The 18,704-nt window shown below is 36.0% G+C and overlaps 2 protein-coding genes across 4 annotated transcripts in view; both read left to right on the top strand.

Moving 5' to 3' along the window:
- Window positions 1-18,704, top strand: part of LOC110856150 — a 45,061-nt gene that overhangs the window by 24,430 nt on the left and 1,927 nt on the right. For 2 of the 3 annotated variants that reach the window (XM_035856960.1, XM_022104603.2), the window contains 4 exons: window positions 17,006-17,799; window positions 17,892-18,013; window positions 18,284-18,439; window positions 18,525-18,629. In XM_035856960.1, coding sequence (XP_035712853.1) covers window positions 17,410-17,799; window positions 17,892-18,013; window positions 18,284-18,439; window positions 18,525-18,629 — 773 coding nt within the window. In that variant the 5' untranslated portion in view covers window positions 17,006-17,409. Of the gene's footprint in view, window positions 1-7,137; window positions 7,451-17,005; window positions 17,800-17,891; window positions 18,014-18,283; window positions 18,440-18,524; window positions 18,630-18,704 lie in introns of those variants that run through there. The other variant, XM_022104604.2, reaches the window with a different exon arrangement.
- Window positions 13,225-14,018, top strand: LOC110856152 (myb/SANT-like DNA-binding domain-containing protein 3). The gene is made up of 4 exons (XM_035856995.1): window positions 13,225-13,518; window positions 13,584-13,761; window positions 13,822-13,892; window positions 13,989-14,018. Exons 1-4 carry the CDS (start codon window positions 13,225-13,227, stop codon window positions 14,016-14,018), a joined length of 573 nt encoding a protein of 190 aa, XP_035712888.1.

Here is an 18,704-nt window from a genome sequence, read left to right as displayed (position 1 = left end):
TTTGCATGGATTGGACGGAATAATATGTAAGAACCGGTTAAGAATTAAATGACTTTTGGATCAACAAGTAGTAAACAACGTGTAGAAGAAAAAAACGAGTAAGGAAGGCCAAAGGGAGGGCGCTTGGCTTACGTAAGCGTAGGAAAGGAATTGATCTTTGGAATATTTTTGGCTCATTATAATTGCCACCTAAGCTAAGCTACTGATACTTGTGTAAAAGGCTCAGGTTTGGAGTAAATAGTGTGAAAAATAGATTTATTTTTCAAAAATCTAATCGCAATTTTTTTGCAATGTGCAAAAATGCATGACTTTTGCTTTCTTGATTTAGAATCAGTTGGATAATTGCTAAATTAAATGATCAGGTGTCCAGCCCACAGGTAAACTAATAAAAAGTGCTGCGCAGTAGAAATATGATGAGCGAATAACTTGATATTTTTGGTAGTTAATTTAGTTATTGATCCGTAATGAACTTTTAACTATCTTCATATGCATTTAGTGTCGAACTTATTTACAATTATGTATGTATTATTCATGCAGAATATTTTGATGGGTCATTAATTAAACTAAATAAATTGAGATTAATAACGTATTGACTTAATTTAAGTAGAATTTTTATTATACGAATTGGAATAAACAGCTTATATATAATATATATAGTATGTGTTGTAGTATGTGTTGTTGTTCAAGTTTTATAAATTTGACGAGAGGGTACTTTTCAGTACCAAAATTATCTCTCAAATATGACTTTTTTATAGGGTGATGATGCAGGCAGAGGAATTTTGAGGCAAAACAAGAAAGAAAGAAGCTTCTCTGTGATCAATTGAAATCCGATTAATCATAAATATGTCGTTAATAATTTGCATACATTGCCCAATCCTTAAGTATGTACATATACATGCTTATCGCGAATCCATATGTATGTACACAACAAGGAAAACTTATTGCAAGCCTCACAGTCTAGAGTTAACCGTACTAAAAATTTTAATGGTTCAATTAGAAGATAAGTTTGAGACTGAATGTAAAGAAGAAAAGACTGCTTTGAACATGAAATATTCAGAAATCGTCTCTTGTACACGGATAATCCTCAAATCAAACTTGACATTTGCTAAATAAATATGCGAAAGTAAAGCAGTAAAGTTTGGATTTGTTGCACAAGATTTGCGAGAATCGCACGAGAATTGCAAGATATTTTCGTGAGCACTTCATCTTTTCTTGAACTTTTGACATTTGAGAGAGAGATACATACATAAATGCAAACATTTTTATTTTGCTTGGCAAGACTTAACTCTGCACAAATAGCGATATGATTGATGAAGTTTGACGTGGCGTGGGTGATACATTTTTTATTGGATGGAAGCAAGAAAAACATTTGATTTCACGGCGTGATCGATGTCCATAAATTATGCAATTTCTATTTTGGTAACAACATATATGTTCGGTGAATTTGCATGTATTTAGGAATTGCGGAAATTGCATGCAAATATATGATTATGCAAATATATGCGAATTAATTGCATAATTATTCAGGTGTGCATATATTTTCTGTGACGTTTGTTGAGATAGGTTGAAGATAGCAAGGTGAATTTACCGGATAAAATTTATCTTAAATACGAACAATGACGGTCAACAGTAGGAGAGATGACGTAAAAAGTCAATGAGAACGTGATCGAACTTGGTACCTACAACTAACTATTATGTATTCATGTATTTTCCACCTGGAAATATTGAGATTGTCTTCGATTTCAGACTGGTTTATGGTTTTGTTATCGAAAACATTTCATGGACGCATGGAATGGACATGTTTTCAAGGTAAATAAATAGCAATTCGCCACGTAAGAGATTTTCTATCAGGACAAATAGTTCTATTAAGTACAAAGTATTGTGTTGTCGCTGTTAAAAACTTCCCATAATATCGACCAATATTGTAAAGATATGCGTACATAAATATTATTTACTTCTGACAAACTTTCTGAGTCATCTGAAAGGTGTAATACTTCACAGATTTTACTGAGATAAGGCAACTTTTAGACTTTAAAGGATATGTAAATACATACGTATTAGTAAGCCATCAACATTTCAAGTAATTCAAATCCACACCAAGTATTTATTTAATTGCGTTGCAAATTATGTGTATGTCTCTCAAACTTTTTTATTTTGGCTGGATGGATTTATTCTTGGCAGTGCAGTGCAGCAGAATTTAAAGTTAAAATGCATACGTTTTGTAGTATTCTTTAATCAGCAAATATGGGAATATGCAGTTGCTGCAGTTAAATAAATTGTGTAGTGCATTTAATTTTACAGCGTTTAATGCATGTATATGTATGTACGTAATATTTTGTATACATACATTTGTGTGTATTTTTACGGTTTCAGACTTCATTTGATATGTACTTATACTTATGGTTAGATATGTATTATAAGACGCAATGTAATTTAATGTGGGTTACATATTTTTGCAGATATGAAGTTGTTAAATACATAGGAACGCAGTAATGGGCAGACATAAAAATGCACCCTGTGATTTATACGATGCTCGTATAACCCATAAATCTTTCCATGCTTTTCATTTCACATCCAAAATCCATAAAGTCCAGCAGGTGGATTCATACGGACGAACTTGTTGAACTTTTTCCTTCCTTAAGATCATTGTGTATGTACGTATGGTTATATTTAATAAGGCAAACACTAAAGTGCTAAAACTGCGAAAATCATGGTTATTATGATGTTGCAGATATAAATAAAAGCATAATTTGCACATGTATCTAGGTCCGAAATTTGGGCAATGTTTACCTCTTTGTTTAGTACTTATTTATAACTTTCTCCAGTTGGCGATGGCTCCAGCGAGCTTATTCGCAGCAGGTGTGAGTAGAGGATGGTCAAATATTTAATTTATAGCAAAATCTGAGACGCATTTTTGCAAATGATGGAATTTTGCAAACTACTCTGTTGACATCTCGGAACGATTAAGATTAGAAGATTAACCTTGCATCTATTTTAAGCGTTCTCATTAGCACAATATTTAGAAATATGTACTATTGATTAAAATATTAGCATCAATTTTTCATTACAAATATGAAAAACATGGTCGTTAGCATTAAATATGCGGAAGTATTTTAGTCCAAGCTCGGTAAAAAAAATTGTATTTGTTACATAGTAAACTTTCTGGATGAAAAAAGTATGAAATCTGAATTTTGACATTCTCAATTTGAACTTTCACAATTTTCAATGTTATCAGAATGTCTTACATTAAATTCAAAATTTCAAAGACATTCATCAGAAATCTGAGTTTTCTCATTCAGAAAAGACGGGACGGATTCAGAATGACATTTTGGCTCACGATCTCAGGAATCCTCAGAAATTAGCGAGTATGAAAACAACCATTGTTGGGTGGGATGTTTACGAAAAGTGCACAATTGTAACGTGCTCTCTAACTAATTGTAAATATAAAACTACTTGCATAACCAGGTAGACATTGACGCAATAAAAATAGGCAAATAGAAGCTGTCAAGTTGAGATGTGTAGTATGTATTTATAGGACTTGAAAAATATTTTTTTTTCTATTCAATTTGCTTACATTACACACCTGTCTGGGCATCAAGGCCTGCTGCAAGCATAAAATATTTATTCACCAGGTACGTTCGAGTTTGATCCTCGCTCTGAATAAATTTCGCCATAATTAGATTATTTGTGGGCTTGCAAATAAAAGGATGACTCGAAATACACACGATCTGGTTCTGTGTGGCTGTAAATAATATACTCCAACTAAAAACAATGCGGATTGAATAATCTGTCAATCCATAATTACATTTCTTAAAAGCTAGACAAAGGTTGGAGGTGGACGATTTAAATTTTAAATTGGTCTCCGAAACAATAATATTTACAATGCAGATGGATAAGTTAAGCTTCTCAAAGCACAGACTTTCTTTGTGCATAACCTCCTGAACTAAACAGTGACCGCGGAAGCGTGTGGACAATGTCCCCACGGTTATTCAATGTCCCCATCATCTGCCCATCTTATATAAACCCCATATCCTACCATGCCAATGTCCCCAAATGTCCCCACAGCTTCCGCGGCCACTGTATGTACATTTCAATAGTAATGCCAGATGAACAGTGGCTGCGGAAGCGTGGGGACAGAGTCCCTACGTATTTCATTTCCTCATCATTTCCCCATGTTATTTATATATAAACCCCTCTCTCCCCTATCCTACAATCTTACTGTCCCCAAATGTCCCCACGGCTTCCGCGGCCACTGCTGCTGTGATACTAAATGAATGCGTTGTTTTCGGAAAACAAAGCGGAAGGAAAATACAAATATTTCGCATTGTCTGCCGCTGTTAGTCGGAATTATTATTATTACCTGCAGCGAGTTCAAATTAGCACTAATATTATAATCACGTATGTACGTACGTTCGTAGCTAAAAATGCAGTGGGGAAGGTAATATCCATATTTATGTATGCATTGTTCTGTTCTGTTCTTCTGAGTACAATGTAAAGAAAAAAAAGTAGAATTTTGCCAAGCCAGGCAGGCATCAACATGATGAGGAAAATATGATAATTGTATTCCTCATCCATTCCACTTGCCATGTAATCGCATTGTTTTTCACAAATTTGGAACTGGAATGTACCGAATTTTTCTAGATCTTTAATGGCAATGTATATTCACATGAACATATAAACAACAAAAATAATAAGTATTATGTCCCAAAGGTGTATTATTTAGTAGTAAAGAAAGTCGAGTGCTTTTTCAGTACTAATTATCATATTTCGAGTCTCTATTATTAACCTTGCTAAATAACTTAACTCGAATATTCCTTGTCCGGCTGGTACAAAGCGAAATTAAACTAATTATTGTTAGTTGTAAGTACCATTAGCTTAACTAAGTATTTTGTTGGTTTAGAATTATCTACTTATTATCGGAAATCTTTCGTTGATGGGTCATCCGTGCTCATTGTCAGATTCACGTTTTGGTCAGTGTTTCGTTTCTTGCGGGTTTGCCAAATTTTTTAGAAAGGAAGAAATGCGAGGTGCAAGAAAGTGCGAAAAATATGCCATCTTACTAAGTACACGCTTGGTGAAGAAATAGCGTCGGGCATTTCTTGCAGGTTAAAAATAGCTGCAAGAAACCACTTTTTTGCAGCTATTTCTTGCAAGTGGGTCCCGAAATGCTGCGTTTTGCAAATTATTTTTGCAGTTTTAGCACCCTAATAAAGATTTAGCAAGGAAATGTGCATGCATGCATGTGACACAGCGTCGTAATTATTTAATTTGCAAATTCTTCTCGTATATAATACGATAAAGTTGTCACGTATGAAATTGAGTACGTACATATGTACATATGCAAATTATGCTTATTCTGGTTTCATCGCCATTATTACGACATATGTACAATAAAACCAAAAAAATAACAATAATTCAGCAGATAATCCATTTCCTTCTCGTGATGCAATGTCATGTCATCTAAAAACCTTTGCATACTTAAAAAATTTCAAGTGTAAGGTAGTCCACTCTTCTTTGCCCATGAACTCGTGTGAGTGACGAATAAAAATATTCTGCCAGCCAGCCAGCCTAACCTACCTTGATTTTTAATTGGTCGTGATGTGATGATGCTGATGAATTATTTTGCAAAAATTCAGCCAAATTGTTCACGTAATACTATTATGCATGCATGAATTGTTAGTTGACTTGACGAGGATTGTGATTCAGAACCAGTGGCCGCGGAAGGACAGAGGGACAATGTCCCCACGGTTGTTCGATGTTTCCATCTTATATAAACCCCTCCCCCCCCCATCCTACAATGTTAATGTCCCCACCCACGGCTTCCGCGGCCACTGGAATCAAAGGGCAACCTGTTGTTGCAACCAGCCGGTTATTATCTATTGTATTTTGTAGTCACCTTACTTATTCCTCTCTGGAACTGGAATTTAGTTGGTTGGTAAAAAAACCTTTAAAAAACTGGTTGCCAAGCTGAACCAAACAACATGCACGCAAAGTCAAAGTGGAGTGAATTATAATAAGTTTGCTTGCGTTGTTCCTGCACTGAGGAAGAATTTTAGCCTAGCTAAAATCCTAACTAACAAGCATCGCATCATGATGATCGGCATGAGATGTTTCTCATCTTATCTCATCTCATGACTGATCAGGTTTTGGTCTAAAGAATATAATGACTGAGGAGGATTCAGGATAAAAATGAAATTGATTCTTAATAACTTACACGAGAAAAAGGCTTATTTTGCCGAAAAGGTGCAATGCATACGTACAAATCTTGTATCTAATTACTCGACCTGATCTAATGGACTCTGGATTTCGTTTTTTAACACAAAATCTTCTTGATGTCATCTGATTATCAAATAGTTACTCATTCATTTCATTGATAAAGGTCACCTCCGTCCATTCACGTAATAAATACGTAACTTTTGCACCTTTACTTACATACATATTCTGTCTTAATATCCCATCCGACAACTTGTTACTGTTACGTATGCTGGCCTGCTGTTACCAACAAGTTTGTTCATATTTTTGAGTTGTGGACTTGTAAATCTCAAATCAACTTTGTAAGAGGACTGCGATGATGATGACGGGACGCAGGAACAGGTGAATTTTATGGTATTACGAGTTAACAAAATTAATGCAAACCTATACCCAAACCTTCTCTTAGATACTACAGATTGCTTCATTCCATTAAACAATTGCATTTCATGTATGTACATACGCGATGCAATATAGCTACGTAAATATGTATGTGACCAGCCCTGGGTAAAATTCAGATGCACACATAAAGTAGTAGTAAAGTAAAGTGAATAATTAAAAATCAGAGAGCCTCGTCTGGTCTCTGATTCTGATACTACCATTGTTGCTTAAATGCAATGATGTGTGATCCTACCACTTTGGTTGGTCGTGTGGTGGGCAGCAGATTCAGCTACAACCATGTGAAGAAGACTTGTAACCAAAATTATCATTCATTTACTAACTCAGGATTCGAGTTTACACAGAAGATAGGATAATACATACGTACATACTTGTTGTTTAGTTGGGGAACAGAACAGTGCTTCATGTTAACGCTATTATCTGTAATACCAAGTTGGTTAGTTGGCGTGAGATTCTCCTCCTTGCTTATCCGTGAAAGTCATTCGAGTTGTTCAGTTCTACTCATGCGATCGAACAGTGAACACGCATTTACTAACGACGACGCTCTTGAGTCATTTATTCATTTGAGACGAGAATGGGAAGCGTTTCCTTGTTCTGTTTTATCTTTGATAAGCAAGTGAAATATTACGGGAGAAGAGTTAGTATTAAGAGTATCAAGTTTCCGTAAAAGGAGAGACAATTATAAATAAGTGAATCTGAGTTAAAAAACTGTCGAATATTTAGTTAATCAAAATACATAAGTTTCTGTGAGGAACATTGGAGCACATTTTTCAACGAGAATTTTAATAATTGGTCTTAAAAGGTGAGAAAATGTTACGTATGTAAAATAAATAAATACTTTTGCACCAATTCTGCATGAAATTCATACGTATTGATATGTAAATTTGTCTGAAACAATTCGTTCCATGCAGGCATTTTGTGTAATCTTACACACAAAAGCACATGAGTTTGACAAATCGTCTTGTTTACACGGATATAACACAACCCGTTAAACAAATGTTTAATGATAAGTCAAGTAGGTATATGGAGAGATAAGGTTCGTGTCATTATTCATGTTGACATAAGGCTACTGCATACATTCGTCTATGAAAATTTGCGCATCATTCATTACAAAATGCAAAAAGATAGCGTGGGTGCCTGGTTTAAAATCTCAAACTGGACAATAATCTCTTGTACACTTTCAGTTTTTAGTTACACACATATTTATTCGCACATTTTTTGCAAACTCATCCTTCCCAATAGAAAATTTAGCAGTTAATGAAAGAAAATTAGAAATCATAATTAAAACGTGATTAAGTCGTATTCACGAATAGGATAGATCTCGTTTAACTTTTGACATCCCAGTGTAATTAATGTGTCGACGTTTTGGCCACTATTTTCTAATTATCTTCAATACTTATTTAAGTAGTAAAGCTACCTCAAGGTATTTTTTTAAAGAGAGGAGAGACGAGTCCGCCTGCAAATTTGCAATGTTGCAGAATGTTTTCGAAATGAAGTATCTACATGCAAATTTCAATCATTGGGGTCAACAATGGATGTTCCTCGTATTATTATTACCTAACCTCAAGAGTCAAGTCATTGTTGGGAGCTGTTTTTTTTTGCTTTGCAAATCAGTTTGCTAATTGATCCCACCTAATTTGAAATCGAGACGGTCAGACGAACAGCGGAGATACAACAATTTGCGGCGGCAGACGCTAAAATATTATACCGTTCAGTCATACTGTAAATCTCAATTTAGATTTCATTAGCCTCGCAAATTTTGGAGGGGCAGCCTTCTCAAGGTATTTCATAAAAGTCTTCGTAAAAAAATATGCTAGGAAGCCATAATATGCAGATTTTTGAATGTTATTTTTGCGAAAATACTATTGCTAGACATTTATGTAGATTTTGTTAATAATATTTTTGCAAAAATTATGCACAATTGCTAGACTTTGTTGAGCAATAATGTCATTCACAAATCAGACCGTAACGTAACTCGCTATACGCGTTTGTGAGTTGTAAAAAATTAGTCATAATTTATCCCGAGAAGCAAGCACAATTCGATTGTAAATTTCGGATTTGCGTAATACAAATACAGAGAAGATGACCAACTCACCTGTCCCAGTTGGTTGTAAATTGTAAATACGCATTAGTTTTGCATTAAAACCACAATTAAATGGTAACAAACAATAACGAAACATGAGCCAAACCACTTGAGCCGAGTATGTATGTGATGAATGGTGACGATGATATCTCTTAAAAAACAAAGCCGCAGCATCCTGTTGAAATATTTTAGGGTAAAGTCATGTCCCGGATCTTAAGAATGGACATAATGGAACGTAATGGAAAATTTGGTAGGAATAATGTCCATGCTTTAAATTAATTTTTGAACATAAAATCAAAAATCACAGTGCGGAGCCCGAGTCGGTTGGTATTTAATTTAGGTGGGTATATGATACCACCATTACAACTTTTTAATTTTTCGCCAGATTTTGCACATCTTCGAACTTGATTACTAATTTTTGCATATTCTACACCTGTGCAAAATTTCAAGCCTATTTGATAAATCGGTACATATAAACAGACATACGACCATGACGGGTACATAAGCCTCGCATATTCTACACTTGTGCAAAATTTCATGTCGATTTGCTAAATTTTACGAAGATAATCGACACATAGACAGACAGACGACCATGACGTGTACATAGATAAGCCCTGAATCCGGCTTAAACTGAAAATGCATACATTCAATTGACCAAATTTGATTGCTTCGAAAGCAAAAGTTTTGCCAGAGCTCGTTACATTCACCGTTTTGCTTGGCAAAAGTATTTAGGCAGTAAAAAAAGCCATAAACAAAGCAAACGACACTTGAACAATGCCCGACCGATGTGACAATCGTGATTTATTATTTTTGCTGGGTGGGAGAGAGCTGAAGTTGAGGGATGGGATGGTCTGGCAGATATGCAGAATGAGTGCAATTGGCAATTAAGCATGGTGTGGTTTTCTGCGGTGGGTCGGTGTCTCTCTGCAAGTGATTACTTATCCGAGATAGTTTAGCTATGCATGCCACATAATATGCGAAATGAATAAAATGTAGAACACGGCATTCCAATCGTCGTCCTGATGAGATGAATCGAATTTGGTCCACTCCACCTGTTCTTCTTCATTGCATTAACTACCGAATGAATCGTGGTCAATGGCACAGTTATCAACAAAACAATGCAGCAGAATAATATTTAGGTCTTCTGATACATGAAAACATGTATGAACAACTTTAAAAATTTCCAATATTTATCTGCCTACAGCGACCTTGAAGAAAATCCATTCCATTTCATGCAGATATTCATTCGCATTGTCTTTCGTGTGGTTGGTGGCGAATGCGAAATTCGTAAAATATTGCTGAGCTAGCGGCACGTTTTCTCTAATGGGCATACTAATCAGCAGGGGCCGGGGAACCCGTGGGGACATTAACAGGGGAGTGAGGGGTTTATATAAGATGGACAGATGATGCCGACATCGAACAACCGTGGCGACATTGTCCCCCTGTCCTTCCGCGGCCACTGATAATCAGGCATGCATGGTTTGCTTGCTTGGATTCGATGAAGATGAGATTTGCTGACATAGGAATAATTTTATTCGTATGCACGTTATGCTTTGTTTTTAACCTTATTTATTTGCGCAAAAGTTGAGAGTGACAATGAGAAATGTACATAAGTAAAATCTTCTTGTACTTGATTGTTGATCATGACGCTGATTGTGCCAAGAATAAGAGAAGAGAATGCATATATTTCTCTCTCTCTTTTCGGAATCAATCAATGCCAATTTCCACTTTGTGAAAGAAAATCGTGTGTGGTTTTGGGAATGAATTGAAAGAAACTGGTTTTAGAATTGAAAACAGTCCGGCGTGGCACAATTGGTCTTGGTTTCACGTACAGACAGAAGGAAGGACAGAACACAAGGATGAAAAGATTATTCAAATGTGCACACATTTTACGGAAGGATGAGTGAAATGTTGGGGTTTCATGTCAAATCAGAGGAGTCGACGTCGAAATATTCGTCGGATTGTAAAAGAAAAAAACCGTATTTATGAAAGACATTGATAATATTTTGGGTATACCACCCATCCGTCCATCCAGTGGCCGCGGAAGGCGTGGGGGACATGTGGGGACATTAAGATTGTAAGATAGAGGAGGCCGGGGTTTATATAAGATGGGGAGATGATGCGGACATCGAACAACCGTGGGGACATTGTCCCTACCCTTCCGCGGCCACTGTATCCATCCATCCTTCGAATTAAGAAACAGTAATTCTTAAAGAAACAGGTCAGTTTTCCTTGTTTGTCGTCAGGTCCGACTTTCTAACGAGGATAAATGGGAGCGTTTTTACCTTCTCCTTTGTTTTCTTTATGATATTTCAAAAGAGCATCATTCTTTTTTTCACACTTATTTTTCGACTCGTGTTTCTGTTTTGAATGAGAATTGTGTGGTTTCATTTACTTTTATTGGTCTGATTTAAATTTAAACTGCTATTTACTTAATTTGCATACTAAGGAGTGAAGTGAATGAATGAGCAAGAGAGCAATTTATTTGACAGAAAACGTGGCTGAGAAGGAATTGTTCGTTCAATTTTGGAAAGTATATAATATCATTTATTCTCCGTCTTTCTCCCATTTTTCACTTGTCTCAAACAAACCTTTTTTGCTTGTATGCAAATATAATTGAAACGACCAAGGTGGCATTTGTCACAAATCCACACTTGTTCTTGATTTAGCTGGGTGGTTTGGTTTGGTTTGGTTGTCACTACGAGGGAACAATATCGTATTGTCTGTTTTTTTACTGAGGACATCGACACCTTAATTATTTACATTCCGCTTCTTCTTCCATGGAACGAAACAAATCCCGGACGGATTGTTTGAACGATTGTTTGTTCATAAATAAATAAAACAAATCGAGTTTGACGGATGAATCAAATTTCAAAACAAATACGAATAAGTAGGACAGTGTTTGATTCCAGTTATTGTGTTGAAATTTGTTTAATAATAATATTTCTGCTTGCGTTGCAGTAATGTAAATATTTGACGATTATTAAACGACGCAAAAATGTGGTTGGGTGGATTTTAGCCACTGATTCTCGACCCCAATAGCTCAAATTGCGTATAAAATGTCACTCACTCAATTAAAACAAATCTGGACTAAAATGCATACATACTGTAAAAGTTCTATGTTTTGCGATAATTGTACTACATACGCAGCTTCTGGAAAGATAATTACGCCTCCTCCAGGAATGATTATAAGACTATCATAACGCAATATATTTCATGATTTTATTGCCCCGTTGTTGATGAGAAGAACATAAAAGCCGTGTGTGTCTAATTGGCGAGAAGTAAAGCCAATTTGTGTGAGTTTGGTATATGTAGTTATTCACATGGCGTCGTGGCTGAATTTGATTCACTTTGTATTTTTTGTCTCATTGTTCTTGAGAGAGTTTGAAGGTCTAAATATCCTGCAAGATACATATTCCGACCGTTCAGCTTTAGATTGTGGGGTTTTAAGTCAAACTTGGTTAAACATTTATATCTTCTCCTTTGGTACGGTGCAAAGAAGACATGTGACCGATTTGAGGGGGGGTCAGGGGGCAAAATTCGAGCACATCCTTCATGTACGGCTCCTCTGGGCAATTATGTACTTTATTTATTTTGATTTTCTTGCAAAACCTGGCATTTCTTGGAATTATACTATTTTATCCATGAACCCAAGCTTGTTTACAACTCTCGGCACAATTGTATCAGTGGCCGCGGAAGACAGAGGGACAATGTCCCCACGGTTATTCGATGTCCCCATCTTATACAAACCCCTCCCTCCCCCCATCCTACAATGCTAATGTCCCCACATGTCCCCACTGTAGCTTCCGCGGCCACTATCCTGCTTATGGGTCGATTACTCATACCCCTGATTACTTTTGCGATTGGACTTGTTGTGATTTAAAGATATTGCTCAATACCTGAGAACATGTTTGAATGTTAAGTGCAAAACAATGAATATTGTAATGTTTAATAAGTATTATTATTACGTGGTGCATGAATATGTGAGCGAATTGAATATTATGTTGCGGTTAGCAGAAAGTGAAGCAGTGCTTATCCTGAATTTCCTAATGCCACGGGAAATCCGCAACTTTTTCTCACATATGCATATGCAGATTATAGCTCGACTACCCCACCAGAACGCATTAAAAGTATTGGCCAACCGTGTAAAATAAAATATTAGCAGTAGCAAAATGAAATTGATACCGTATTCATAGAGTTCATCACAAATATCTATATGTGCAGAGGTGAAGTTTATTCAAGCTTATTACACACTTACGGCCGTATTCCGAATCACAAAAAAATCTCCACTTACACTCACACTTTGCTGAGTGTGAGTGTGAGTGTCGATTCTCCACTCAACCCGGTTAGTATTCCCAATGAAATTGAGTCTCCACTCACGAAAGTAGAGAATTTGTGAGTGTGTCAGCTGAGAGTGGAGTTTTCCTGTGAAGACCACTGTTGTCTTTAGTTACACTTTTTCATTGTGTAAATAATTAATTTAATAATTAAAAATGTCCTCTTCTGACGAATCCACCACCACCGTAAAAGAGTTGGGAACGCCGGTACGTGCCAAACTTCCGGTAATGACCTCTCTCGAGAAGGAAATTCTACTGGGAATAGTCGCGATTCCTAAATTTAAGTGTATAGTTGAAAATAAATCAACTAATTCGATTTGGACGGCCCAAAAGGACGAAGCCTGGGCCAAGATCAGCTTGGAGTTTTGCTCCCAATTGAATGTGACAAAAAGGTCTGGCCCAAAACTGAAGAAATCGTGGGAAAACTTGAAAAGTCGAGCAAAAAAACAGGTAACCAAATGATAACCTTTTTATTAGTGTTTTTCTTAACATCAAACTTTTTGTATTCTGTTCAGGTTTCGAAAACTAAAAGAAGTCGGGGTAAAACAGGCGGTGGGAAAAACAAATACGAAATTTCACCCGTTTCGGCAAAAGTAGTGTCAATAGTACCAGCCCAACTTGCCTCTATAAGCAACCCGTACGATGACGACGCTGTCACATCTGAAGAAGAAGCTGGACGAAAGTCCATTCAAGGTTCGTAAATTAATACGTAATGCAAAGGTTGTTTAATTTTAATAAAATTTGTTAAACTAGAGTCGAGCAAGACATTGGAGCGTGAAGTTATCAGCTCCATCCTGGCTGGCAATAGGTCAGATATCGGGCAGGTGTGAAACATCTCGGGTCGGATTAGTGAGTGCATGCATTGATAAATTCTTCGGGTTTTATGGCATTTTCCCTAATTTAAATTGTGTCAATTTAAGGTCCAGAGGAACTCTGCACGGGCGGCTTGAAGAAAGTAGTTGCACCACGTTTACACAAACGACGACTTCTGGCCGGACAAGAACTGATTATTGAAATGGAGGAGCAGGCACACGAGAAAAAAATGAAATTATTGGATTTACAGATTTTACGGGAGGAAGCTCGTATTAAAATGGACAAGGAGTATTACGTGGCCAGAATGAATTTTTTAGCAAAACAAAATTATCAAATGGTCCAGCATGTTGAAATAATAGGCACACGCGCCTACTGGATGAATAATAATTCAATTAATAATGATTCAATTATATTTTTAATTCAATAAAAAATTGGCAATCATTTCCTTAACTGTTATGTGATAGATTTGTGAAAGTTATGTGAGCAAAGTCAAAAGAAATAAAGCGATTTTTATAACGGAACCATGTTTGACCAGGTCGTATAACTTCTACGAAAAATGGGACAAAACTATTCTAGTTCTAGAGGGGTGACAGTATCCTGTTCATGGTCTTCATCAATTTCTTCCTCAAAAGTGTACCAATTTATCTGTAAACTTGCATTTCAAATACCTACTAGATATATGTACTTATCGATTTGTACAACTGCAAAGTACATGCTAATTGATTCAAATCAATTTCAAGTAATTATTACCTGATTTTCCAATTAATTATAGCGTCCAAAAAATAATTTCCCTTAATTTTTACTTCAACTAGTAATAATATGTTGAGATAAATACAAATTTAGCAAATTTTGACGTCAAAAGTGCAAAGTGACCAACCAAAGGTAGCTCCGTGAGTGACTAGAGAAAGTGAGTGAAAGTTCATAATTTTGTGAGAGTGGAGAAAAACAAATTGTATTCATAATACCAAACAGAAATCTCACGAAAGTGGCACTCACTTTTTCACCCAAAGAGCCACTCACACTTTTCCGAAATCTCAACTCATGAGAGTGGAGATAATTTTCATTGGGAATACGAAATGTGAGTGGCCACTCCCACTCACACTCAAAAATATGATTCAGAATACGGCCGTTAGTGTTTCAACATGGCTAAATATATTTAATAATATTAGCAATGAAACAGTTGTTTTTTATAATGTGACATTTTCACAGTTGGTCTAAAGGTTAATATGTAAAGAATTAGCAAATTCGATAAGTAACTAAATATTTAATTGTGTAAGTAAATTGCCATCTCCCCGGCCTGAACCATTTAACCACATAAGTTATGATGCAATCAAGTACATACATATGTACATACATATAATGCAATAAAAGCATGTATGTAATCCTTTTTAAACCCAGATCAAAGCCTACATATTTAAATACTTATAGATTTGAGATTAACTCTAGAATAATTAAATATTTGTCAATCGTATCCAAAATTCTTCGCAATTTCCTCATCATTAGTTCAGGAAAGTTGTACTAGTCTCGTGCAATACAATTTTTAAACTGTATGTATGTATTTATGAATGTCCTGCCAATTTGTACCTGTTAACAAGTTAGAAGACATCATGGTATTATCAGCGCAGAGAGAGAAAAACAAAGCCATCAAAATGCTAAAATGGTAATGAAGATGATGACGATGAGTAAGATGCACTCGTGGTCTGGTCGATGGCTCATCATTGTCGTAAAGGTGGCGATGAGTGGTTTGTCGCGTACACAGAATTCTCACACGAGATGGCCTTTGAAGAAATTAAATGTCACGGGAGACAATTTTAAACCGGGATTTTAAGGCCGTGACGAGTATTTTTATAAGTTAAATAAGCAAAGTGGGCTAAAAAATAGATGTGCTAGGAGAGAAATGTTATCTTTGAAAGTGTGACACTGCGTCGGGTCAGCTTATCTAAAATTATGCATTCATTTATTACTTCATATCACGTTCTAAAAGAAATTGTCGTCTGTAACATTGTTGCAGAAACATTATTACGGGGAACAACAAGTCTTTTTGCAAAATTAATTCACCTCAGGACAACGATTAGTATTATTCATCTATTTAAATCGATTCGATACATTATGCATGCTTTCTAGATAACCAACCAATACTCAATTGAACTCGAAAGAAAACCAAATTGTGTTGGAATTTGTTTAGAGTTAAGGTAGGCACGGAATAATTATCACGTCCGCTCTGCACCACCAAACCTTTTGTAATTTATTTAAATTTACATTATCGTCATTCATTAGTGGATCCGCTACATTCTGCTTTTGTCGAGGTTCTAATTTGTGGACAGGAGTTTATCTTGAGTGGTTTTCTTAACAAAGCTAAATTCGTCCAGCTCGACAATTTTATGGTGAGTCAGACAGTGGCGTCAATAATAGCTTTGCGAATTGTGCAGAAAATTGTTTTCAAAACTTGGATTTCATAAAATGTAAGAGAAATTTTAATCATGCGCCTATTTTGCCTACTTTTTGCGGTTTGGTGTCTGCAATTTAATTTGCAATGCAAAAATGCATACAAAATTAGCGATTCGTTATTTAATTAAAAAACTAATACTCGTAATTTTCAAATTTCTCTATACAAAATTGGTATTTTACATTAATCGATTTTGCATAAATGCTTGAACAATACATATTTTAAATTATTATCTCTAATAAATAGGGCAATTTCAATTTCTCTGTGATTATAAGATTCACCCAGATTTCATAAATATTACGCAAAACAAGGTGCATCTTGTTATCTAACAGCGTCACGCCTCATCCTCAGTTCCGTCGTCATAAAATGATCAACTTTTCTTCTTCTAGAAAAGTTTTTTTTCTTATCTGCTTCGTAAAAGTTGATTAGTGACTAGAAGACCCATACATACCTGCATCATCATGAATATTTTGTCAGATATCCATCCATCCAGTCCAGCCCGCATGCAAGAAAATTATTACTCGTTATTCTGCATATTACCTGGAATGTTATTCAAATCAGGTTCATAAAATAATAGTCAAGTCAGCCTCACAATACCTATCACGCTATAAGCCAAAACCTGACCAAGTAAAGTTAACTAATCTAATGACGCCGTTTGATTTTTGTAAAATAAAATAGGTGCAGAATCAGGATTGAACACTTCTCGTCGTCTCATCGCTGCTACTACGAACAGGAAAATAGTTTTAATATCTAAAACTCGCAGGACAAGTTTCTTTCTACGTGCGAACCTTGGACGACCAAGTATTTGACGTAATTGTGCAAAGCAAAGCAAACTCAGGAGGACGTGTAAAGTAATAATATCCCTTCATTCAATTATTACTATTGTAAAGCCTGGGAAAGTGGAAGACAGACAATAGTATAGTGCTCGAATTTTTACACGAGTTAATTGCGCGTAAAAATATTGCAAAATTGTGCGACGTGACAGTTAAATATTCACACCACCACGAAAGACAATACATCACGGATTATTAACGGATTATCAAGTTTTTGCCGCTATACAAGTAGCAATTTACAAGAAAAAAATGAATCCCAAAAATAAATCCATCACTTCCCTCAACAACTTATCATCAAGACAAATCATGGAACAAGACGAGGACGACGGTCAAAGTGTGTCATCATGTGGGATCGACCTGGAAAATATGCACCCCCCGACGACCCCCGCCGCCGCCGCCGCCACAAATATGAACGGCCGATCTCAACCCACCTTGTTGAGCATGGTGCATCATAAATGGAGAAAAATTCTGAAACGTGATTCCGCGGAAATTACCCCGTCGGATCCCTCCTTTAAGACGATCTATTTGGGAAACGTGGTCACGACTTGGGCGAAAGGGGAAGGTTGTCTGGAACGACCGGCGTCGGCATTGTGGAAAAATCATTGCCAAGGCCGTGGATCAATTAAGATGCTGATTAGTGTGAGTATTTATAAAAATATTAATTGTTTAAATATTTATTTTTTTACCGAGTTATTATTAGAATTTGACCGTGAATTGTGGGTTTTAATTAGACGGCTCCTTCCGGTCTGAAGGCGCAAACGAGGGAGCACGGACTGACGGAATATTGGGCGAATAGATTAACTTATTGTGGAGTTCCGCCTGATTATCCTAAATTGTTTTGTTGGATTTACCGGTAAGTTGTTTATCATTACCAAACATTGGGCAATTATTTCTCCAAAATTATTATTACTTTACTTTACCAGAGAGTAAATAATAATTAAATAATAATAATGACCATGTCAGTCAAGTTCAATGTTGAAGTTTGCATGCAAATTTAAGTGGCATCATTATTATTAACGTCATAATCATTGATGATGATGATCATCATGATGCTAAGGTCAATGCCGACTGAGTAAATGGATTAATTAATTACTGATTCCATATATTCCCATTATCTTTGCAGACATGAAGGTCGAAAACTAAAGCAAGAACTTCGATGTCATGCGGTCCTCTGTTCGAAAGAAATCCAAGCTCACAGACTTGCCAACTCCTTGAAGAATAGACTTACCGAGGCGCTCTTTGACTTTAAGAAGGAAAAGATTTTACGCCAGAATGCCAGGTATGAATATAATATAATATGCAAATTCAGAACAGTCGTAATTTTTTGTAACTTTTTCAATAATTTGTTTTCTGCTTTTTTTTAGACTATCCATCGTATCGAGCTTGTACAACACCTCAGCCACAAAGAGGAAATTGGTACTGATGAATTCCAACTCGCAGAATTATAAGCCGCCACTCGAGAGATCCAAGTACGTTAAAGACATGGCTGCATACTTATCAATTAATTATTTGTGGGATGTGACGGGATTATTAATGATACGATT

This window comes from Folsomia candida, unplaced genomic scaffold, assembly GCF_002217175.1.
Source record: "Folsomia candida strain VU population unplaced genomic scaffold, ASM221717v1 Fcan01_Sc015, whole genome shotgun sequence".
Lineage (NCBI taxonomy): Eukaryota > Metazoa > Arthropoda > Collembola > Entomobryomorpha > Isotomidae > Folsomia > Folsomia candida.
This window is presented reverse-complemented; position numbering and strand designations above follow the sequence as displayed.

What these genes read in the sequence shown, in the direction of transcription:
- LOC110856152 (XM_035856995.1), top strand. Translation starts at nt 13,225, where the DNA reads ATGTCCTCTTCTGACGAATCCACCACCACCGTAAAAGAGTTGGGAACG. An exon ending in AAAGTCGAGCAAAAAAACAG is followed by an intron (nt 13,519 to 13,583) that starts GTAACCAAATGA and finishes TATTCTGTTCAG; the next exon opens with GTTTCGAAAACTAAAAGAAG. An exon ending in TGGACGAAAGTCCATTCAAG is followed by an intron (nt 13,762 to 13,821) that starts GTTCGTAAATTA and finishes TTGTTAAACTAG; the next exon opens with AGTCGAGCAAGACATTGGAG.